This window comes from Sinohyriopsis cumingii, chromosome 9, assembly GCF_028554795.1.
Source record: "Sinohyriopsis cumingii isolate HCF-2022 chromosome 9, ASM2855479v2, whole genome shotgun sequence".
NCBI classification, from domain to species: domain Eukaryota; kingdom Metazoa; phylum Mollusca; class Bivalvia; order Unionida; family Unionidae; genus Sinohyriopsis; species Sinohyriopsis cumingii.
The window spans coordinates 17,025,488-17,047,549 of record NC_142969.1 but is presented as its reverse complement, the minus strand read 5'-3'; the positions used below and the strand labels follow the sequence as shown (position 1 = coordinate 17,047,549).

Sequence of the window (22,062 nt, the reverse complement as noted above, 5' to 3'; positions counted from 1 at the left end):
CAGGGGCCCCGAGTGTCCGAGTTGTCTAAAGCGATCTTCGTTACGGATCACTGCCATCTCACCTCTGTCTGCGTGGGTTCGAGTCTCGGATTCGACTAATGTGGATATGTGAGAAAGCTTGCCAGTAGCTTCTCGTGGGTAGGTGGTTCTTTCCGGGGTTTTCTTGGGTTCTTCCTCCACCATTAATACTGGCCGCCATGTATAGCCAATCGTGTGCTGAAAAATGGCGTTAAACCCTACAACAACAACAACAACAACAACATACATACATTAATACATACAATCGGATACGAAATAATATATTATGTCAGACGTAAGTGACTATGAAGAACTTGTAAAGAAAACTTTGTGGAGACAATTTTTCTTCTTCTCAATAAATTTGAATTTTATATCGTCAAATTACATAATGATTACCTGTTGAACAGTTCTTTCCTTGCCACCCGATTGGACAAGAGCAATTGTAAGACCCGTTCCTATTACTGCAGGTGCCACCATTTTTGCACGGAGAATTCAAGCATTCATTAACAGCTGAAATTAAATGTTTTCAGAAATATAAACTTTGATTCACAAAAATGTTACTATAACAATCAAATATGCATTGACTTCCTTGAGTTAGGGCACATAAATATTGGATTTCATGATCAATCAATCTGTTGCTGTAGTACAGGGTTATGGATGTGATTCTTTGCAATCTATAGAGCATGAAAACATTTTATCGGAAAGTGTCGAAACCTTTCTTATATCTTTACATATCTTATTTGTGAGTTCTTAGCAATATGCACATTATCAATTCATACACCATCCTCCTGATTCATTGAATCGAGTCTTTATTTAGTTTGTGGATCCATTCCAATGATTTCTCCATTTTAAAGGCATCTGATAAAGCTTTGAAACCCGAGTCGTTCGTCTGTGTGTAACACATCTTAGACTTAGGACTGTTCATTGCATTATATATATTTGATATCCATTATTCAGAACTGTGACATGTTCAAATTTATCTTATTCTGACATGCTTGATTTTTATATTTTCTTCAAACGGACAACATTCCCGATTTCTATTTTCCAATTCCTTATTGCGTGTGTAGAGCATTTGCCTAGCTGTTTACACCGTATGGCTTTTGTGATGTGGTGAGATCATAAATGTATACAGCCCTACTAACTCACATATTCACATTCACATCCATCCATACACTCACTCACGCACGCACGAACACATACATAAACATATACATACATAATGCATACATACATACATACATACATACATCCATCCATCCATCCATCCATCTATCCATACATACATACATACAGGGGCCCCGAGTGGCCGAGTTGTCTAAAGCGCTCGTCGTTACGGATCACTGCCATCTCACCTCTGTCTGCCTGGGTTCGAGTCTCAGATTCGACTAATGTGGATATGTGAGAAAGCTTGCCAGTAGCTTCTCGTGGGTCGGTGGTTCTTTCCGGGGTTTTCCTGGGTTCTTCCTCCACCATTAATACTGGCCGCCATGTATAGCCAATCGTGTGCTGAAAAATGGCGTTAAACCCTACAACAACAACAACAACAACAACATACATACATTAATACATACAATCGGATACGAAATAATATATTATGTCAGACGTAAGTGACTATGAGGAGCTTGTAAAGAAAACTTTGTGGTAGAAAAAAAAATTTGTGGAGACAATTTTTCTTCTTCTCAATAAATTTGAATTTTATATCGTCAAATTGCATAATGATTACCTGTTGAACAGTTCTTTCCTTGCCACCCGATTGGACAAGAGCAATTGTAAGACCCGTTCCTATTACTGCAGGTGCCACCATTTTTGCACGGAGAATTCAAGCATTCATTAACAGCTGAAATTGAATGTTTTCAGAAATATAAACTTTGATTCACAAAAATGTTACTATAACAATCAAATATGCATTGACTTCCTTGAGTTAGGGCACATAAATAATGGATTTCATGATCAATCAATCTGTTGCTGTAGTACAGGGTTATGGATGTGTTTCTTTGCAATCTATAGAGCATGAAAACATTTTATCGGAAAGTGTCGAAACCTTTCTTATATCTTTACATATCTTATTTGTGAGTTCTTAGCAATATGCACATTATCAATTCACACACCATCCTCCTGATTCATTGAATCGAGTCTTTATTTAGTTTGTGGATCCATTCCAATGATTTCTCCATTTTAAAGGCATCTGATAAAGCTTTGAAACCCGAGTCGTTCGTCTGTGTGTAACACATCTTAGACTTAGGACTGTTCATTGCATTATATATATTTGATATCCATTATTCAGAACTGTGACATGTTCAAATTTATCTTATTCTGACATGCTTGATTTTTATATTTTCTTCAAACGGACAACATTCCCGATTTCTATTTTCCAATTCCTTATTGCGTGTGTAGAGCATTTGCCTAGCTGTTTACACCGTATGGCTTTTGTGATGTGGTGAGATCATAAATGTATACAGCCCTACTAACTCACATATTCACATTCACATCCATCCATACATACATCCATCCAGCTATCCTTCCATCCATCCATCCATCCATCCATCCATCCATACATACATACATACATGCATGCATACACTAGTCTGAATGTGTTGCACAGCAGTCAATAAAACATAACAACATTTTGAAAGAATAATTTGTAATCTTTCTCAATGTCTATAATTGTAAATTCTTAGTAACCTGCACATACATAATCAATTAGCTCAGCCTTCGTAGCATATAATTTATCCAGTTTCAAGTATTATTTATGTATCCATTCCAATGATTTAACTATTTTAAATCTACAGCTCATTTGGAATTGTGTAACACTTTTTGGGGGGTCAGTACCATTGTGTACCGCAGGCATTTCTATTACATATAGATTTTGAAGAATTGTACGATTCCAAAATCAATTTTATTATGCTATGCTTAATGTTTGCATTTTCGTCAAATGGTTTGCATTTCCAACATCGTCTCATCTATTCCGAACTATATATGTTGAGCATTTTCCTTTTGTTTTATGCCATACAGCTACCATTGTAATGTGTTGTGGTAAACATTCTCTTTCTTTAATCACCCTCATAGATATAGACGTACAAGCATGAACGCAAGCACTCACTCACGCACGCACGAACACATACATAAACATATACATACATAATGCATGCATACATACATACATACATACATACATACTTACATCTATCCATACATACATACATACAGGGGCCCCGAGTGTCCGAGTTGTCTAAAGCGATCTTCGTTACGGATCACTGCCATCTCACCTCTGTCTGCGTGGGTTCGAGTCTCGGATTCGACTAATGTGGATATGTGAGAAAGCTTGCCAGTAGCTTCTCGTGGGTAGGTGGTTCTTTCCGGGGTTTTCTTGGGTTCTTCCTCCACCATTAATACTGGCCGCCATGTATAGCCAATCGTGTGCTGAAAAATGGCGTTAAACCCTACAACAACAACAACAACAACAACATACATACATTAATACATACAATCGGATACGAAATAATATATTATGTCAGACGTAAGTGACTATGAAGAACTTGTAAAGAAAACTTTGTGGAGACAATTTTTCTTCTTCTCAATAAATTTGAATTTTATATCGTCAAATTACATAATGATTACCTGTTGAACAGTTCTTTCCTTGCCACCCGATTGGACAAGAGCAATTGTAAGACCCGTTCCTATTACTGCAGGTGCCACCATTTTTGCACGGAGAATTCAAGCATTCATTAACAGCTGAAATTAAATGTTTTCAGAAATATAAACTTTGATTCACAAAAATGTTACTATAACAATCAAATATGCATTGACTTCCTTGAGTTAGGGCACATAAATATTGGATTTCATGATCAATCAATCTGTTGCTGTAGTACAGGGTTATGGATGTGATTCTTTGCAATCTATAGAGCATGAAAACATTTTATCGGAAAGTGTCGAAACCTTTCTTATATCTTTACATATCTTATTTGTGAGTTCTTAGCAATATGCACATTATCAATTCATACACCATCCTCCTGATTCATTGAATCGAGTCTTTATTTAGTTTGTGGATCCATTCCAATGATTTCTCCATTTTAAAGGCATCTGATAAAGCTTTGAAACCCGAGTCGTTCGTCTGTGTGTAACACATCTTAGACTTAGGACTGTTCATTGCATTATATATATTTGATATCCATTATTCAGAACTGTGACATGTTCAAATTTATCTTATTCTGACATGCTTGATTTTTATATTTTCTTCAAACGGACAACATTCCCGATTTCTATTTTCCAATTCCTTATTGCGTGTGTAGAGCATTTGCCTAGCTGTTTACACCGTATGGCTTTTGTGATGTGGTGAGATCATAAATGTATACAGCCCTACTAACTCACATATTCACATTCACATCCATCCATACACTCACTCACGCACGCACGAACACATACATAAACATATACATACATAATGCATACATACATACATACATACATACATCCATCCATCCATCCATCCATCTATCCATACATACATACATACAGGGGCCCCGAGTGGCCGAGTTGTCTAAAGCGCTCGTCGTTACGGATCACTGCCATCTCACCTCTGTCTGCCTGGGTTCGAGTCTCAGATTCGACTAATGTGGATATGTGAGAAAGGTTGCCAGTAGCTTCTCGTGGGTCGGTGGTTCTTTCCGGGGTTTTCCTGGGTTCTTCCTCCACCATTAATACTGGCCGCCATGTATAGCCAATGGTGTGCTGAAAAATGGCGTTAAACCCTACAACAACAACAACAACAACAACATACATACATTAATACATACAATCGGATACGAAATAATATATTATGTCAGACGTAAGTGACTATGAAGAACTTGTAAAGAAAACTTTGTGGAGACAATTTTTCTTCTTCTCAATAAATTTGAATTTTATATCGTCAAATTACATAATGATTACCTGTTGAACAGTTCTTTCCTTGCCACCCGATTGGACAAGAGCAATTGTAAGACCCGTTCCTATTACTGCAGGTGCCACCATTTTTGCACGGAGAATTCAAGCATTCATTAACAGCTGAAATTGAATGTTTTCAGAAATATAAACTTTGATTCACAAAAATGTTACTATAACAATCAAATATGCATTGACTTCCTTGAGTTAGGGCACATAAATAATGGATTTAATGATCAATCAATCTGTTGCTGTAGTACAGGGTTATGGATGTGTTTCTTTGCAATCTATAGAGCATGAAAACATTTTATCTGAAAGTGTCGAAACCTTTCTTATATCTTTACATATCTTATTTGTGAGTTCTTAGCAATATGCACATTATCAATTCATACACCATCCTCCTGATTCATTGAATCGAGTCTTTATTTAGTTTGTGGATCCATTCCAATGATTTCTCCATTTTAAAGGCATCTGATAAAGCTTTGAAACCCGAGTCGTTCGTCTGTGTGTAACACATCTTAGACTTAGGACTGTTCATTGCATTATATATATTTGATATCCATTATTCAGAACTGTGACATGTTCAAATTTATCTTATTCTGACATGCTTGATTTTTATATTTTCTTCAAACGGACAACATTCCCGATTTCTATTTTCCAATTCCTTATTGCGTGTGTAGAGCATTTGCCTAGCTGTTTACACCGTATGGCTTTTGTGATGTGGTGAGATCATAAATGTATACAGCCCTACTAATTCACATATTCACATTCACATCCATCCATACATGCAACCATCCAGCTATCCTTCCATCCATCCATCCATCCTTCCATCCATCCATACATACATACATACATACATACATGCCTACACTAGTCTGAATGTGTTGCACAGCAGTCAATAGAACATAACAACATTTTGAAAGAATGATTTGTAATCTTTCTCAATGTCTATAATTGTAAATTCTTAGTAACCTGCACATACATAATCAGTTAGCTGAGCCTTCGTAGCATATAATTTATCCAGTTTCAAGTATTATTTATTTATCCATTCCAATGATTTAACTATTTTTAATCTACAGCTCATTTGGAATTGTGTAACACTTTTTGGAGGGTCAGTACCATTGTGTACCGCAGGCATTTCTATTACATATAGATTTTGAAGAATTGTACGATTCCAAAATCAATTTTATTATGCTATGCTTAATGTTTGCATTTTCGTCAAATGGTTTGCATTTCCAACATCGTCTCATCTATTGCGAACTATATATGTTGAGCATTTTCCTTTTGTTTTATGCCATACGGCTACCATTGTAATGTGTTGTGGTAAACATTCTCTTTCTTTAATCACCCTCACAGATAAAGACGTACAAGCATGAACGCAAGCACGCACTCACGCACGCACGAACACATACATAAACGTATACATACATAATGCATACATCCATCCATACATCCATCCATCCATCCATCCATCCATACATACATATATACATGCATACATACATACATACATACATACATACATACATAGATATATACAGGGGCCCCGAGTTGCCGAGTGGTCTAAAGCGCTCTTCGTTACGGATCACTGCCATCTCACCTCTGTCTGCGTGGGTTCGAGTCTCGGATTCGACTAATGTGGATATGTGAGAAAGCTTGCCAGTAGCTTCTCGTGGGTCGGTGGTTCTTTCGGGGGTTTTCCTGGGTTCTTCCTCCACCATTAACACTGGCCGCCATGTATAGCCAGTCGTGTGCTGAAAAATGGCGTTAAATCCTACAACAACAACAACAACAACAACATACATATATTAATACATACAATCGGATACGAAATAATATATTATGTCAGACGTAAGTGACTATGAAGAGCTTGTAAAGAAAACTTTGTGGTAGAAAAAAAAATTTCTGGAGACAATTTTTCTTCTTCTCAATAAATTTGAATTTTATATAGTCAAATTACATAATGATTACCTGTTGAACAGTTCTTTCCTTGCCACCCGATTGGACAAGAGCAATTGTAAGACCCGTTCCTATTACTGCAGGTGCCACCATTTTTGCACGGAGAATTCAAGCATTCATTAACAGCTGAAATTGAATGTTTTCAGAAATATAAACTTTGATTCACAAAAATGTTACTATAACAATCAAATATGCATTGACTTCCTTGAGTTAGGGCACATAAATAATGGATTTAATGATCAATCAATCTGTTGCTGTAGTACAGGGTTATGGATGTGTTTCTTTGCAATCTATAGAGCATGAAAACATTTTATCTGAAAGTGTCGAAACCTTTCTTATATCTTTACATATCTTATTTGTGAGTTCTTAGCAATATGCACATTATCAATTCATACACCATCCTCCTGATTCATTGAATCGAGTCTTTATTTAGTTTGTGGATCCATTCCAATGATTTCTCCATTTTAAAGGCATCTGATAAAGCTTTGAAACCCGAGTCGTTCGTCTGTGTGTAACACATCTTAGACTTAGGACTGTTCATTGCATTATATATATTTGATATCCATTATTCAGAACTGTGACATGTTCAAATTTATCTTATTCTGACATGCTTGATTTTTATATTTTCTTCAAACGGACAACATTCCCGATTTCTATTTTCCAATTCCTTATTGCGTGTGTAGAGCATTTGCCTAGCTGTTTACACCGTATGGCTTTTGTGATGTGGTGAGATCATAAATGTATACAGCCCTACTAATTCACATATTCACATTCACATCCATCCATACATGCAACCATCCAGCTATCCTTCCATCCATCCATCCATCCTTCCATCCATCCATACATACATACATACATACATACATGCCTACACTAGTCTGAATGTGTTGCACAGCAGTCAATAGAACATAACAACATTTTGAAAGAATGATTTGTAATCTTTCTCAATGTCTATAATTGTAAATTCTTAGTAACCTGCACATACATAATCAGTTAGCTGAGCCTTCGTAGCATATAATTTATCCAGTTTCAAGTATTATTTATTTATCCATTCCAATGATTTAACTATTTTTAATCTACAGCTCATTTGGAATTGTGTAACACTTTTTGGAGGGTCAGTACCATTGTGTACCGCAGGCATTTCTATTACATATAGATTTTGAAGAATTGTACGATTCCAAAATCAATTTTATTATGCTATGCTTAATGTTTGCATTTTCGTCAAATGGTTTGCATTTCCAACATCGTCTCATCTATTGCGAACTATATATGTTGAGCATTTTCCTTTTGTTTTATGCCATACGGCTACCATTGTAATGTGTTGTGGTAAACATTCTCTTTCTTTAATCACCCTCATAGATAAAGACGTACAAGCATGAACGCAAGCACGCACTCACGCACGCACGAACACATACATAAACGTATACATACATAATGCATACATACATACATCCATCCATCCATCCATCCATCCATCCATCCATACATACATACATATATACATGCATACATACATACATACATACATACATACATACATACATACATACATACATAGATATATACAGGGGCCCCGAGTGGCCGAGTGGTCTAAAGCGCTCTTCGTTACGGATCACTGCCATCTCACCTCTGTCTGCGTGGGTTCGAGTCTCGGATTCGACTAATGTGGATATGTGAGAAAGCTTGCCAGTAGCTTCTCGTGGGTCGGTGGTTCTTTCGGGGGTTTTCCTGGGTTCTTCCTCCACCATTAACACTGGCCGCCATGTATAGCCAGTCGTGTGCTGAAAAATGGCGTTAAATCCTACAACAACAACAACAACAACAACATACATATATTAATACATACAATCGGATACGAAATAATATATTATGTCAGACGTAAGTGACTATGAAGAGCTTGTAAAGAAAACTTTGTGGTAGAAAAAAAATTTCTGGAGACAATTTTTCTTCTTCTCAATAAATTTGAATTTTATATAGTCAAATTACATAATGATTACCTGTTGAACAGTTCTTTCCTTGCCACCCGATTGGACAAGAGCAATTGTAAGACCCGTTCCTATTACTGCAGGTGCCACCATTTTTGCACGGAGAATTCAAGCATTCATTAACAGCTGAAATTGAATGTTTTCAGAAATATAAACTTTGATTCACAAAAATGTTACTATAACAATCAAATATGCATTGACTTCCTTGAGTTAGGGCACATAAATAATGGATTTCATGATCAATCAATCTGTTGCTGTAGTACAGGGTTATGGATGTGTTTCTTTGCAATCTATAGAGCATGAAAACATTTTATCGGAAAGTGTCGAAACCTTTCTTATATCTTTACATATCTTATTTGTGAGTTCTTAGCAATATGCACATTATCAATTCATACACCATCCTCCTGATTCATTGAATCGAGTCTTTATTTAGTTTGTGGATCCATTCCAATGATTTCTCCATTTTAAAGGCATCTGATAAAGCTTTGAAACCCGAGTCGTTCGTCTGTGTGTAACACATCTTAGACTTAGGACTGTTCATTGCATTATATATATTTGATATCCATTATTCAGAACTGTGACATGTTCAAATTTATCTTATTCTGACATGCTTGATTTTTATATTTTCTTCAAACGGACAACATTCCCGATTTCTATTTTCCAATTCCTTATTGCGTGTGTAGAGCATTTGCCTAGCTGTTTACACCGTATGGCTTTTGTGATGTGGTGAGATCATAAATGTATACAGCCCTACTAACTCACATATTCACATTCACATCCATCCATACACTCACTCACGCACGCACGAACACATACATAAACATATACATACATAATGCATACATACATACATACATACATACATACATACATACATACATACATACATATATACATACATACATACATACGTACATACATACATCCATCCATCCATCTATCCATACATACATACATACATACATACAGGGGCCCCGAGTGGCCGAGTGGTCTAAAGCGCTCTTCGTTACGGATCACTGCCATCTCACCTCTGTCTGCGTGGGTTCGAGTCTCGGATTCGACTAATGTGGATATGTGAGAAAGCTTGCCAGTAGCTTCTCGTGGGTCGGTGGTTCTTTCCGGGGTTTTCCTGGGTTCGTCCTCAACCATTAATACTGGCCGCCATGTATAGCCAATCGTGTGCTGAAAAATGGCGTTAAACCCTACAACAACAACAACAACAACAACATACATACATTAATACATACAATCGGATACGAAATAATATATTATGTCAGACGTAAGTGACTATGATGAGCTTGTAAAGAAAACTTTGTGGTAGAAAAAAAAATTTGTGGAGAGAATTTTTCTTCTTCTCAATAAATTTGAATTTTATATCGTCAAATTACATAATGATTACCTGTTGAACAGTTCTTTCCTTGCCACCCGATTGGACAAGAGCAATTGTAAGACCCGTTCCTATTACTGCAGGTGCCACCATTTTTGCACGGAGAATTCAAGCATTGATTAACAGCTGAAATTGAATGTTTTCAGAAATATAAACTTTGATTCACAAAAATGTTACTATAACAATCAAATATGCATTGACTTCCTTGAGTTAGGGCACATAAATAATGGATTTCATGATCAATCAATCTGTTGCTGTAGTACAGGGTTATGGATGTGTTTCTTTGCAATCTATAGAGCATAAAAACATTTTATCGGAAAGTGTCGAAACCTTTCTTATATCTTTACATATCTTATTTGTGAGTTCTTAGCAATATGCACATTATCAATTCATACACCATCCTCCTGATTCATTGAATCGAGTCTTTATTTAGTTTGTGGATCCATTCCAATGATTTCTCCATTTTAAAGGCATCTGATAAAGCTTTGAAACCCGAGTCGTTCGTCTGTGTGTAACACATCTTATACTTAGGACTGTTCATTGCATTATATATATTTGATATCCATTATTCAGAACTGTGACATGTTGAAATTTATCTTATTCTGACATGCTTGATTTTTATATTTTCTTCAAACGGACAACATTCCCGATTTCTATTTTCCAATTCCTTATTGCGTGTGTAGAGCATTTGCCTAGCTGTTTACACCGTATGGCTTTTGTGATGTGGTGAGATCATAAATGTATACAGCCCTACTAACTCACATATTCACATTCACATCCATCCATACATACATCCATCCAGCTATCCATCCATCCATCCATCCATCCATCCATACATACATACATTCATACATACATACATACATACATACATACATACATACATACATGCACTAGTCTGAATGTGTTGCACAGCAGTCAATAAAACATAACAACATTTTGAAAGAGTAATTTGTAATCTTTCTCAATGTCTATAATTGTAAATTCTTAGTAACCTGCACATACATAATCAGTTAGCTCAGCTTTCGTAGCATATAATTTATCCAGTTTCTAGTATTATTTATTTATCCATTCCAATGATTTAACTATTTTAAATCTACAGCTCATTTGGAATTGTGTAACACTTTTTGGGGGGTCAGTACCATTGTGTACCGCAGGCATTTCTATTACATATAGATTTTGAAGAATTGTACGATTCCAAAATCAGTTTTATTATGCTATGCTTAATGTTTGCATTTTCGTCAAATGGTTTGCATTTCCAACATCGTCTCATCTATTCCGAACTATATATGTTGAGCATTTTCCTTTTGTTTTATGCCATACGGCTACCATTGTAATGTGTTGTGGTAAACATTCTCTTTCTTTAATCACCCTCATAGATAAAGACGTACAAGCATGAACGCAAGCACTCACTCACGCACGCACGAACACATACATAAACATATACATACATAATGCATACATACATACATACATACATCCATCCATCCATCCATCCCTCCATCCATCCATACATACATACATGCATACACTAGTCTGAATGTGTTGCACAGCAGTCAATAGAACATAACAACATTTTGAAAGAATGATTTGTAATCTTTCTCAATGTCTATAATTGTAAATTCTTAGTAACCTGCACATACATAATCAGTTAGCTGAGCCTTCGTAGCATATAATTTATCCAGTTTCAAGTATTATTTATTTATCCATTCCAATGATTTAACTATTTTAGATCTACAGCTCATTTGGAATTGTGTAACACTTTTTGGAGGGTCAGTACCATTGTGTACCGCAGGCATTTCTATTACATATAGATTTTGAAGAATTGTACGATTCCAAAATCAATTTTATTATGCTATGCTTAATGTTTGCATTTTCGTCAAATGGTTTGCATTTCCAACATCGTCTCATATATTCCGAACTATATATGTTGAGCATTTTCCTTTTGTTTTATGGCATATGGCTACCATTGTAATGCGTTGTGGTAAACTTTCTCTTTCTTTTATCACCCTCATAGATATAGATGTACACGCATTAATGCAAGCGCGCACTCACGCACGCACGAACACATACATAAACATATAAATACATAATGCATACATACATACATACATGCATACATACACACATACATGCATGCATATATACATACATACATACATAAATATATCCATCCATCCATCCATCCATCCATCCATACATACATTTATACATACAATCGGATACGAAATAATATGTTATGTCAGACGTAAGTGACTATAAAGAGTTTGTAAAGAAAACTTTGTAGTCGAAAAAAAAATTGTGGGGACAATTTTTCTTCATCTCAATAAATTTGAATTTTATATCGTCAAATTACATAATGATTACCTGTTGAACAGTTCTTTCCTTGCCAACCGATTGGACAATTGTATGAGTTGGGAAGACCTGGCGCATCATGAAAGATTCGTTTGAGAGAGTAACAAGCTCTGTTTTATATACGGGCAAGCTGTCCAAACGCTTCGATATTATGCAGGGTGTAGGACAGGGTCGTATCTTGTCTGCCTGGTTCTTTCTTGTAATGATCGATGATTTGATCACGGAATTAGATCACACTTTGCGAGGTCTAAATCTTGTTGATCTCCACCTGCCTTGTGTCTTATTAGCAGATGACACAACTGTAATGTCTAACTCGCATCATTCAATGCAACAGCTGCTTGATACAATTTCCGACTATCCGAAAAGGTGGAGATTAAGATATAATGCAGATAAAAGTTGCACCATCTGGTTTACTAATAAAAGAACGACTGGTATACCTTCTTTTATGCTCGACAAATCTCCAATTCCGGCAGTCAAAAGTAAGAAGTATGCCGGCATACCTCTAAAATACAACTTAAAACCAAAAGACGCGATAAAAGCAGCATGTGATAAAGGCAAACACTTGTTAAACTCTTTATATTTTATTGGTATCAGAGATGGAGGAATGAACCCTCTAACAAGTCTGAAGATTTGGAAAAGAATTATTCTACCCTCGGTCCAATATGGATGTGAACTATGGTCAGGTATCACAAACTCAAATATAGAAGAACTTGAGTTATGCCAGATATATGCAGCGCAACGTATGCAAGCTTTCGATAAATATTCGCCTACGGAGGCAACAAGTAGTACCTTAGGACTCTGGTCAATGGAAGCATACATAGATAGGATGAAATTGCCCCTTTTCAACCGATTGTGTAAGGGCGATTGGACTTTTATCTGGAAAAAGATTTTCATTATGCGCCTATGTCAGTATCTGAATAACCCGCTAAAACAGACGGGATTTATACCTGATATTGACAAAATAACTAAGAAATATGGTATGGGAAGTGTTCTTTTAGACTATGCAGAAAGAGTACAAACTGAAGAAAAACTCATCTGGAATCGACATATTACTGATATTATCCAAAACCATGAAGAAACTACCTGGAGAGCAAATATGGAACTAAGGGATGATTTAATTCACTTCAGAAACATTCATTTGGACTTAAAACCAAGTAATATATGGTTTCTTGGGCGTAAATTTCCATCCATGTTATGGCCTCTCTCTGAAGTAATGAAACTATATATCATGCCTGTTGGTAAAGTTATGGTATGCAAACTCTGTGGAAAAGAGACTGACGACAGAGCGAAACATCTTATTTTAGGCTGCGAAATGCTGCTTGAGGAACGAAACGTTTTCTTTGAGAGAGTGATTGACTCTTTAGAAGTGAGAGACGGGGTTAACTTATTCAACCAAGAAGACGATATATTGTTGGAGACACTTCTTGGAAGCAGAGTTGACTGCATGTCGTCTATTGACGATGACGTATCAGATAGGCTCAAATATATATATTTGTTGTGTGTACATTCTGTAAGATTACTGTAACACTCAATTCCATGTTATAAAATCTTATATTATTACAAGGTTTTGAACGTGCAATCAATATAATTGAAAACATCTTAACAAAATGATTTATGAATATATTTTTTTAAAAAATTGTTTGTATATATGAAGACGAACATTTTCCCTAATGTTTACACCGCAGAGCTAATATTGTGATGTGGTAATATAAAACAACGTCACATCCCTACTAACCCACATATACATGTACACATTCACATACATACATACATACATTCATACATACATACATACATACATACATACTTACAACATACATACATACATACATGCATACATACATACATACATCCATCCATCCATCCATCCATACATACATACATACATATATACATACATACATGCATACATACATCCATGCATCCATACATACGCACAGACACACATGCATGCATACATAGATACATAGATACATACATACATACATACATACATACATACATACATAGATACATAGATACATACATACATACATACAGGCATGCATGCATGCATGCATGCATGCATACATACATACATACATACATGCATGCATGCATACATACATACATACATACATACATACATACATACATACATACATACATACATGCATGCATACATACATACATACATACATACATACATACATACATCCATCCATACATACATACATACATACATATATACATACATACATGCATACATACATCCATGCATCCATACATACGCACAGACACACATGCATGCATACATAGATACACATACATATATACATACATACATACATACATACATACATAGATACATACATACATACAGGCATGCATGCATGCATGCATGCATGCATGCATACATACATACATATATGCATGCATGCATGCATACATACATACATACATACATACATACATACATACATACATACATACATACATGCATACATACAATACATCTTATGGGATCCTCACAACATGTCGCATTACTGAAATGACATCATTGAGACATGCGAGAAGAAAAATTACTGTTGAATAGCAAAATTATTAGGATATTTCAACTTGATTTCATTGCATAAGGATTACCTGTGCAACAGTTCTTTCCTTACCAACCGATTGGACAATTGCATGTATAAGAACCGTTGCTATTAATACAATAACCACCATTTTCGCAAGGTAAATTCACACATTCATTTATGTCTGAAATTGTTTTGTTTCGTAAATATTAAATTTTGCAAAAGTAAATATTCTTATTATCACGAAAATATATTTACTCACTCCACTGAGCTAGAACATATACCTAATGAATTCCATATTCAAAGATCGAAATGCTGTTATTGCACCAGTCTGAAGGTGTTACACAGCAGTCAATATAACATACCAAGATTCTGTCAGAATGCTGTTTTAATCTTTATCAATATTAATACACGTACATTTTTAGTAATATGTAGAAACACTAAAAATTTGCTTAGCTTCGTCATAAATGTTCATCCCGATGTCTAATATTAATTGCTTTGTATCTATTTTAATGATTTAACTATTCTAAAGGTATCCGCTAAAACTTTGAACCTCGACCAAATCTTTATAAAGTGTGTAACACTTATTTGGGCTAGGACCTTGTGCGTATATAACATTTCTATCACACTTAATTATGAAGCATTGTTAAAATTCCATGTTAAATTTTAGGATGCTATGCTTGATGTTCGCATTTTCTTCAAATGTTCGCATTCCCAAGACTGTCCCATCAATACCTAATTGCATCTATTCGACATTGTCTTTTATTTTAATACCATTTGGCCACCAAGGTAATTCGCTGTGGTAAAACGTTTCTTTCCATTGTCCTCCCTCACACCCACACATATATACATACACGCCTACATACAATCATACCTGCATACATACATACATACAATTGGATCCGAAAAAATATATTCTATAATTCGTACATGATTATGGAAGGTTTGTAAAGGAAACCTTATGGTAGAATAAAACTGAGTAGAAGATTTATCTTGATCGCACAAAATTTGATATCAACAAATTGCATAATGATTACATGTCGAGCAGATCCTTCCTTGACAACCGATTGGGCATTCACATGTGTAGAAAACATTACTATTAGTGCAGTTGCCACCATTATTGCACTGAGAATTCAAACATTAATTAACGACTGAATTTGAATGGTTTTGCAAATGACAAACGTGCAAAGTAACCTGAATGTGATACTCACCCGTAAACACACACGTGTATATATATATGCTTACAAATTTCATCAAGTATGATATCAACAAATGACATAATCTTTACCTGTCAAACAGATGGTTTCATGCCAACCATTTGGACAACTGTATCAATAAAACCATTTGTAAAAGTGCGGTTTCCACCATTTTATCAGAAGGTTTGTAAAAAATGTTTTTAAAAGAAGAAGTCAATTAGATCGTAGTAGAATGCACATACTTTATGAGTATTTCTCCATTCATTGTGTCCTCTTTCGAACATCTATCTATATTGTACACTATGTCACCAGCATTGTGATATGGTGTCATAAAACGACATTATCAACCTACTATTCTACATTTCTAAATACATATATACCTACGTTACCTACCTACTTAGCTACCTATCTAGCTACATACATACAAACATACATACATTATACCAAAATACATACATACATATATACATACATACATACATACATACATACATACATACATACATACATACATACATACATACATTCGTACGTACATGCATACATGCACACATACACATTCTTTATCCATTTTTTACCGTCGTCACGATTTATTAATCAGGGTCTCTAATATATAATTTTTTTATCCATTAGAAAGATTTTTCCATTTTAGCGGTATTCACTAAAGCCGTGAAAATGAAGGAAATCGTTTGTAAATGTGTAACACATATTTGGCATATAACTGAGTGCTTTGCTCGCATTTCTATTACATATATATTTTAAAGAATCGTGCGAATACTAACATATTAATTTATTATGATATGATTGATGTTTACACTTCCTTCAAATGGTTCACCTTCTCCAAAACTTTGTTTTTGTCAATCCATAAATACATATTTTGAACATAAAAACGTAAACAGAAAGCACATCTGGAAATTACCTACATATTACCTGTCGAACAATTCTCTCCTTGCCAACCGATTGGACAATTGCATGAGTAAGAACCGTTGGTGTTAGTACAGTTGCCACCATTTTTGCACGGATAGCTCAAACATTCATTAACATCTGAAACTGAATGGAGAAATACATAAACTGAATCAAATTCTATTTTATCAGAATATTTTGTTGTCCGTTTAAACAAAGTCAAAACAATGCAGCGTGGCAGTTTCTATTAATGTCTCAAACTGTGGTAACATCTGCTGGTGTTTAGTATTATGTTCAACCCAGTCTGTGTATGCTGACCTGTCTTAATTCTAAACTCTTAATGCTGAGCGCTACGTGAGGCAACTCCTAGTTACCATTATTGTTTAAGAGTGATCCGGCTGTAGTTCGATCGTTCGAGATCCCGTATCCCTGGCCGACGCTCTAACAGCTTAATCTACAGGAGTTGTCAGACAATCAAGGAAACCTGCTTTTAAATGTGCTTACTTTCCCTCGTTACCTATCTATCAATCTGCATTTAGTTGTGGTTTTTTCCCACTTTCCCTATCTATTTATCAATCTATCTATGAATCAATCAATCATACATTCTATCTATCTGCATATATGTCTTTATGCATGTTTATCTATCTATCTATCTATCTATATATATATATATATATATATATATATATATATATATATATATATATATATATATATATATATATATATATATCCATCCATCCATCCATCCACCTATCTATCTATCTATGAATCACTCAATCAGTCTATATATCTATATATCTGTTTGTCTATCTGTATTTCTGTCAGTCTATCTATTTGTCTATCTACATGTGTATATACCTATACTTCTATATATTTATCTGTTTGTTGTTAATTTCATATCCTGATTCTGAAAACATGCATTGATGCTGTTTGTCACGTACTTAATAGTCAATAGTTCATCGTCTCTATCACTCTACAAAAATAGATCGACATATCGATATTTTCCAAATCTAAATATGCCCTCTAAATATAACATCGGACATAAAAAAGCCACGCTTTCTTTTCTAACAGTGTTCTTTTCTCTTCTAACTTGTGTATTACTTAGTCTTTCATTCAGTGAAACCCCATAGATTGTTATAGCTGCGTAACATGTTCATTTACAAAAGAATGATGTAGCCATATCCTTTACGCTAATAATCCTTCACAGGTTTAAAGTGAGGCACTCATCGTAATGTGCTATTAAATATAAAGTGACATCCTTAATGTTAAATTCTCATCAAGTGCTATAGTGTCACGTACTGTTGAAATGTCAGTGCATCAAATGCTTTCCCAAATATTAATAATCAATATGGGTACATAGTGTCATATGTGATGCTTTTTTTAAATAGAGTGCTGTATTAGCCTACTAAGTGTTCGTTCGAGAGGTCATTTTTGTATCCCCTAAAGTTAATTATCCAACAATAGTATTATCGGAGGTGATCTTTTTTGTATATGCACATAGTGACATCCGTACCGTCAGATCATATGATGGCCGCAATGTTAATTTTCAATATCAATGATATATCATCTAACCATATAAATGTAAATGAGAACCATGGTGTTCTTAATTAAACATTTTAATTGCCACTGAGCTCCATACCGATCCTTGGTCCTAAAATTCTAGAGGGCCCTATAGTGTCATCCCTTTTGTAAATTTACTTTGGGTCCTGGGACGAAACATATAAAGCTGACATCTACACAGCTCCAAAGAAATTCATAAATTGTACATGGCCAAATAATGTTAACCCTATATGTGCAATGACTACTACAAACATTCATATACAGATTATAGGATTCTTGTAAATACGATTAATATAAGTATCATTACCAGGTCGACATATGTATGTGTCTGCTAATTACCATTGCCAAAGTCACTGATTCTGAACATCATTTGTTTGATATGCTCATGGTCAAGATGGTATTGGGGTCAGTGCTTACAGGCTAAGTGATTCCTGATGTTTACTCTTGGACACTGTTTCGGATAGTCTCAAATATAAAAGTAAAATTAGGTAACCTGTATAATAATGATATTTATTCGTATTTATTAAACAGGGTTATTTTAGTATTACCAAGCATTCTCCTGTAGAGTGCAGGGATGATACTTTCCGATCAAAACAAACGACCATGGACGGACAATTTATGAAATGTCGCTACTGACATTATATTATATGTTTAAGTAACATGTCCAAAAATCATTTGGTGGAACATACCTAAATGTACACTTAATTCGGATACTTGTTTCTGTCTATAATCGTATTGCCTGCAATTGTTTTTGAAACATTTCCTTGAGCCAAAGAACAACAGAACAAGCAATTGTATACATTGATCTAATGGAAAGTAAAGAAGTTGTGCTCTGGCGAATCTTAGTGGTCTTCTGTAGCTTAGGGTTCCTTTAGGACAACGAGCGTTTATTTGTGGAAAGACAAATATCTTCTTTCAGGCAGTAAATTACTCCTAAACATTTTTGTCATGAATTCAGTGACTTCGCTACGCTGAAATCTCCAAAACATTGACTGTATGCACAGTTACGTACAGTAAGGCCGCGGAAAGTTCGCACATGCATGTCTGAAACATGAAATATAAGTGTAAATGTCTATTCTGTTGAGAAATGAAGCTTTTTCAACATATTTTATAGCTCTGCAACTGTTATCGAAGACACATCTATGACAATGAGGAGAATGTAACCAACATACAAAAGTTATGTGCATGATAAAAACGTTTTACAAGACAACTCCAGATACCTCGACTACTTAACAGTCATTTATAGATGTTCTGCTGAAATAGTAGCTTCATTTTTAGGAGATGAGGGCGATACTTTAGTTTGAATGGACCAAAACATTGCATCTATATATCTATATGAGTGGCTGTCGGTATATGTATATCTTCTTTGGTTGTTCGTTCTAAGGCAACACTACTCAAAATAAAAGCCAACTTTCATTTATAAAACCAAGACCTCTAATTAAAATCCCTGCTCATTAAGTACCATTTATTGTATTTATCTTTATATGCACCGAATGGCATCTATGTTGTTAAAAAACAAATACTGTATGTGTATATGATATTATTTTCAGGTCACATCGTGGCCGATACACACTGGAAAAAATTAATCGTTCGAAAAAATGTTAAATGTAACGTTTTTCAAAACTTTTCCTCCTCTTTTCATCATTATCCATGCCTTCGTATGCTGTTTTGTCTCCGGCGTTTTATACACGATTATCGCCTATGTTTACAAACAGAACGTTAATTATTAGTTTACTCGCTAACCCCTTATATATAATGTTATTCTTCATTTGTGTGAGATATATTAAAGAAAATAGTATTACTGATACATTCTAACGGTTTCATTTAAGAAAGTAAAGAAATAGATCGAACTAATGCAGGTGTACATTAAACCAGCAAACCACATACTATACTAAGGTATAATCATTGTTAATGCTGAACAGGACATATGTCAGGTACTATACTCAGCAGCACACGACAAATATCGTCAGATGATGTCAATCGCTATACGTAACGAACGACCTACTGAATGGAGCTTTACCTTATCCCCCACTTACGGAAACCCCAATCATGTGAACGATGTGCATTAAGTAACAAGGATACATACATCTGTCATACCGTATATTATAAGTGTTCGCGTTTCGCATTAGTACATCGCCATGTCTTAGTTAACTCTTTCTTCAAGTCGAAAACGGTACCATCATATCATGCATTCATTGTTGACTATATTTCTTCCTAGTATACATTCAACTAGTCTTTATCGACATTTGACTTATTCATAACGTATTTCTAGAGAAAATTAAGAGTCATTGAATCCAAATATAATGACCAAGATGATTGAAGTAGCTAGGGTGTTACTTGTTTTCGTGTTCATGATATGCTTATTCGTGCTACAGCATCGTTTCATAATTATGAAGACAGGAATTTAGGCACTAAAACAGAAAAAATTCTCAGTTTTGTCCACCTTGCAACCAGCTGCACGTATTTCAGGTGAAATTATAAAACAAAGAAAAGAGATTTGACAAATTAACAATGTAATATTGCCCGTACATATCATTTACAATACTTTGCAATTAGACTGAGTAAAACTTTAACACTGTGACACAATTGTGTGAACATCAACTTACCCACTGCAAGTGTGAAACAAACAAGGAAGCTTAAAACAAGACCAAAAACATGCTCATAGCTCGGATCCATGTTGTACAATAAACACTTGTATCGTAGGGTCCGCCTTAAACACATTTGCTTCAATGAGGAAGTTAGTAACTCCACTTATGATTGTCATTGAGCGTTCACTGGTTCACTGCGCGGAAGTATTGACTGATGCAGTGGAGACCGCACGTTTATTCATTTCATCAATAACTATACAATATTTCAACGTTTTGATCAGTTTCTCCTATAGTGACATACATGTAAACGTAAACGGACTTTAGCAACATGAAATCGAACATTCTAAATAAATACAAAATTGTGCCACCAAAGGTTTCGGCCATAGAGGAATATTTGCACATTCTTGTTTGTAAAGTTGAATCCATTCAACATACCATAGTTTATATGACATATGGTAAGTGCATATATTAAACATTGAAACCAAGGAGCACCCACAGTGGATTAGAAGTTGGGTATCAGAGAGCCGCTCATAAATATGTTAAAAACACATGCAAATAAAAAAAGACTTTTCTACAATAGTATAGATTAAAATTGTGTATGTTGGTTTCTACAAGGCCTTACGTTAGATTTTCATACGG

At 35.1% G+C, this 22,062-nt stretch overlaps 1 protein-coding gene across 1 annotated transcript in view; it reads right to left on the bottom strand.

Moving 5' to 3' along the window:
- The window catches only part of LOC149791322 (uncharacterized), a 58,722-nt gene extending 37,184 nt beyond the window's left edge, over positions 1–21,538 (bottom strand). Inside the window, exons 1-4 of the mRNA XM_089971335.1 lie at positions 21,442–21,538; positions 17,300–17,419; positions 10,279–10,392; positions 8,892–9,005 (exon numbers count right to left, since the gene is read on the bottom strand). Coding sequence (XP_089827461.1) covers positions 8,892–9,005; positions 10,279–10,392; positions 17,300–17,419; positions 21,442–21,511 — 418 coding nt within the window. The 5' untranslated portion in view covers positions 21,512–21,538. The remainder of the gene's footprint in view (positions 1–8,891; positions 9,006–10,278; positions 10,393–17,299; positions 17,420–21,441) is intronic.
- Positions 21,539–22,062: the final 524 nt, after the last annotated feature.